General features: G+C 38.9%; 1 protein-coding gene across 1 annotated transcript; it reads left to right on the top strand.

Moving 5' to 3' along the window:
* Nucleotides 1-339: 339 nt before the first annotated feature.
* LOC115627972 lies at nt 340-1,448 on the top strand. The gene has a single exon (XM_030523867.1). The coding sequence runs from the start codon at nt 340-342 to the stop codon at nt 1,240-1,242; it is 903 nt and encodes a 300-aa protein (XP_030379727.1). The 3' UTR covers nt 1,243-1,448.
* The last annotated feature ends 1,550 nt before the right edge of the window (nt 1,449-2,998 follow it).

Genomic DNA, 2,998 nt, shown 5'->3' with positions numbered 1-2,998 from the left:
GTGTCTTAAAGTGAAAACTTTAATGCAAAACGAGTGAAAAGTAGTAGAGAAAAAATGTCAAAATCTGAAATAAATTAGAAGTACAATTGTTTTTCAAACAATTTTATTGAAATTGAAAACATTTCCAATTGCCAAACACACTTCGATGTCCTCTGATAGTTTTTTGAAGGCATTGCCACAACATTTTCTTTTGTAAATTGCATTAATTTGCAAAGTTGTAATTGGAAGCGATATTCTCGTCCTATTATTTCAAAAAGTTAGCTTCGATTGACCAATCGGGTGTTACTTATCAAATATTAGTCAGTTTGCAATTTAGAAGCTCAGACAGAATACACAAAAATGCAGACTGGAAGCACACAACCCGCTCAGTCGGGCTCAAGCAAAATTACCATCGCCCCTATGCAGTCAGTGCTAACGACCATCTTATCAGAGGGTAGCCACATGACATGGAGCCTGGGCCCCCAGGAGAGTGTGGAGCGACGAGTTCTGAAGGTGCTGCTGCATCTCGAGACGGACTTCCGCAGTTACTACAATTTGTGGCGCAGGGGAATGGTGCTGCAGCGTGAGGCAGCGGATATGCTCTGGGGCCTTACGCAACGCTATATGATAATAATGAAGGCCGATCCCACCTGTATCTGTCCACAGAACTATGCTATCGAGCCGGAGGAGGTGCTTATTGCTGAATATAACGTGCACTACATGATCATCCAGAACTCGAACGAAGAGCAGAACTTCACGTTGAGGTCAATGCGCCACAATGTGGTGCAGTTCCGGAAGAGTTGCAACAAATTGGACTTGACCAAGGAGACGCCGTTCATCATGGGCGACACCTTCCACAAGCCGATTAAGTTCTTCATCGAGCTAGTCGATGAGTTATTCAATTATTTTTACAGCGGCTATCTTAAGCTCGACTATATGGCAAACCAACTGGATCCACTCGACCTCAAACCACTGGAGGAGTACAGGGAACTGTTAAATCCCAGCGAGGAGTTCGAAGAATATCTAATGCTTAGCTTGACGTACTGCAAGTGCCTGGTGCCGGAGCCGTGTCCCCGATTTGTTCCGGATAAGTGTGAAGAGACGCCTCCACAGACGAAACAGGATCTCAAAAAGAGTCGTTGCTTGGCTCGGCGCGCCGAAATGATGGGCGAGACTGGCGAGGTAAAGGACACCCGGCCATCGAGTAAAACATCGATTCGAGCAATAAAAACGAAGGCCAATGTCATCAAAGCGTATTCTTAAGGCCGGTTTTTTGCCAACCAGTAATATTTCAGTTGTCTCGTAACGCTAAGTCACAGATTTCGTTCAATTAGCCATTGCCTCTTTTTGAAAACATTTTTGAAAACTTGGGAACTTGCTAAATGCGGAAATGTGTGATGAAATGAATGTGAGGCCCATTATTGATTTCATTGCTTAATATGTCCAATAAAATTCATTGTAAATCGAAATGGGGTTTATTTTGTATATGTAGATATTGGGTAATAAATCACGATTACTTCTTAGTGGCCTGTTTAAACATTGTTCAATTAATTTGATGATTGCTGCGACTTACTGCTGTGAGTCGGGAAATAGCTTTCCGGACTGGCTTTCAAATTGTCCCCCACCGGGTTGGAGATTTTCCTTTTACTCTTTCTCTTTATGCTTAATTAGCTGTTAATTAGAATTACTTTTCCTTCTCTATCTACTATTTTGTTTTAGCCTGTTAGGTCTATAATGTTCTCTGACCACATATGGCTGGCTAAATGGCAAATAAAATTCCCCCAACGGGTCGGAGGCATTAATAGACGGTATTGTATAGGTTTTTCTTAGGCTTTCTTATCTTTTAAGTTGAAATTATGAATGTGCACGCCCATTTAGGGAACTAGGCTCTTGGTATACGAATAATAGGTATATTATTGGTCTGAAATATATTGATTGGTGATATACAAATGCTGTTGATATTGTCAGAATTCTCAGCTACAAAGATATGGGATATTGGTTTAAACTATTAAACTATTGATGAGTCTATCCATAAGAAAAATCGGATCGCTTGATGTTAATAGAATATTTTCTTTTCCATATTTTGCAACTGAAAGACTATCTATAGATCTGTTTCTAGTACCAAATGCAGATTTTTCTATTCCATTTTTAACAATTCACGTCACAACCTCCATGACAGACACATGATTAAAAAAGTCAAGGTTATCATAAAATTTAATGATTGCCTAACCTAGGACAGATCAGAATCAGATCTTAAATAAAGATTAAAGATTTAAAAATGTTATCAATAATAGGACTATTACTAAGGTCATTGTGGATATCTAAGTGTCTGAAGAAGCTTCAGCAATGATCCTCAGGATGTGAAAAGGGGCGCATTGAATAATGTTCATAGCTGTGAGCCATATATTCAGATTGGCTTCATGGTGGTATTTAGCAATAGACCTTTAAAATTAAATTGAAAAGACGAGCATTTCAGAAGTTATGATGTACTTGTATTGAATATATTTTTCTCAAAGGACTCAAATGCTGATTTGTTCTGATGAAGCCACATTGCTTCATGAAAGAACTATAGATCTTAATCTAGAGAGCTATTTCGAGTGTTGATTAACAATGCTTTTATAGATTACATTTGAATTCAAAATTGATATTATTGCTAGATTGCTAAAGCCGATCTGCATACAATGAATGGGGCATGCGACCTAATCGAGAAGATATTTAAACTAAATAAAAATTATTGTACACGGATTAGTTGGCTGTTCTTTCAAATGGAACCGATGCTACTGTTTATACAAGTATAATCACAATGAAGCCAGTCATTGTTGTCTGTCAACCTACAAGTTTACAGAGTCTTTAAACAAATTGTTTCACTCGCTGCTGCTGCCCGTCGGTAGTTTACTTGTAATGTTCAATGGTGCAATTAAATGTAAAGACATCGGCAACGGCATTGTTGTCACCGTCATTGTTGTTGCTATTGCTGCTGCTGCTGTTTCTGCTGTTGTTGTTGTTGTTGCTTTGTTGC

Source organism: Scaptodrosophila lebanonensis, unplaced genomic scaffold (assembly GCF_003285725.1).
Source record: "Scaptodrosophila lebanonensis strain 11010-0011.00,11010-0021.00 unplaced genomic scaffold, SlebRS2 tig00000098-arrow-pilon, whole genome shotgun sequence".
Taxonomy (NCBI): Eukaryota; Metazoa; Arthropoda; class Insecta; order Diptera; family Drosophilidae; genus Scaptodrosophila; species Scaptodrosophila lebanonensis.
The sequence above is the reverse complement of the archived record's forward strand: the minus strand, read 5'-3'. Positions and strand labels throughout refer to the sequence as shown.

What these genes read in the sequence shown, in the direction of transcription:
- LOC115627972 (XM_030523867.1), top strand. Translation starts at nt 340, where the DNA reads ATGCAGACTGGAAGCACACAACCCGCTCAGTCGGGCTCAAGCAAAATT.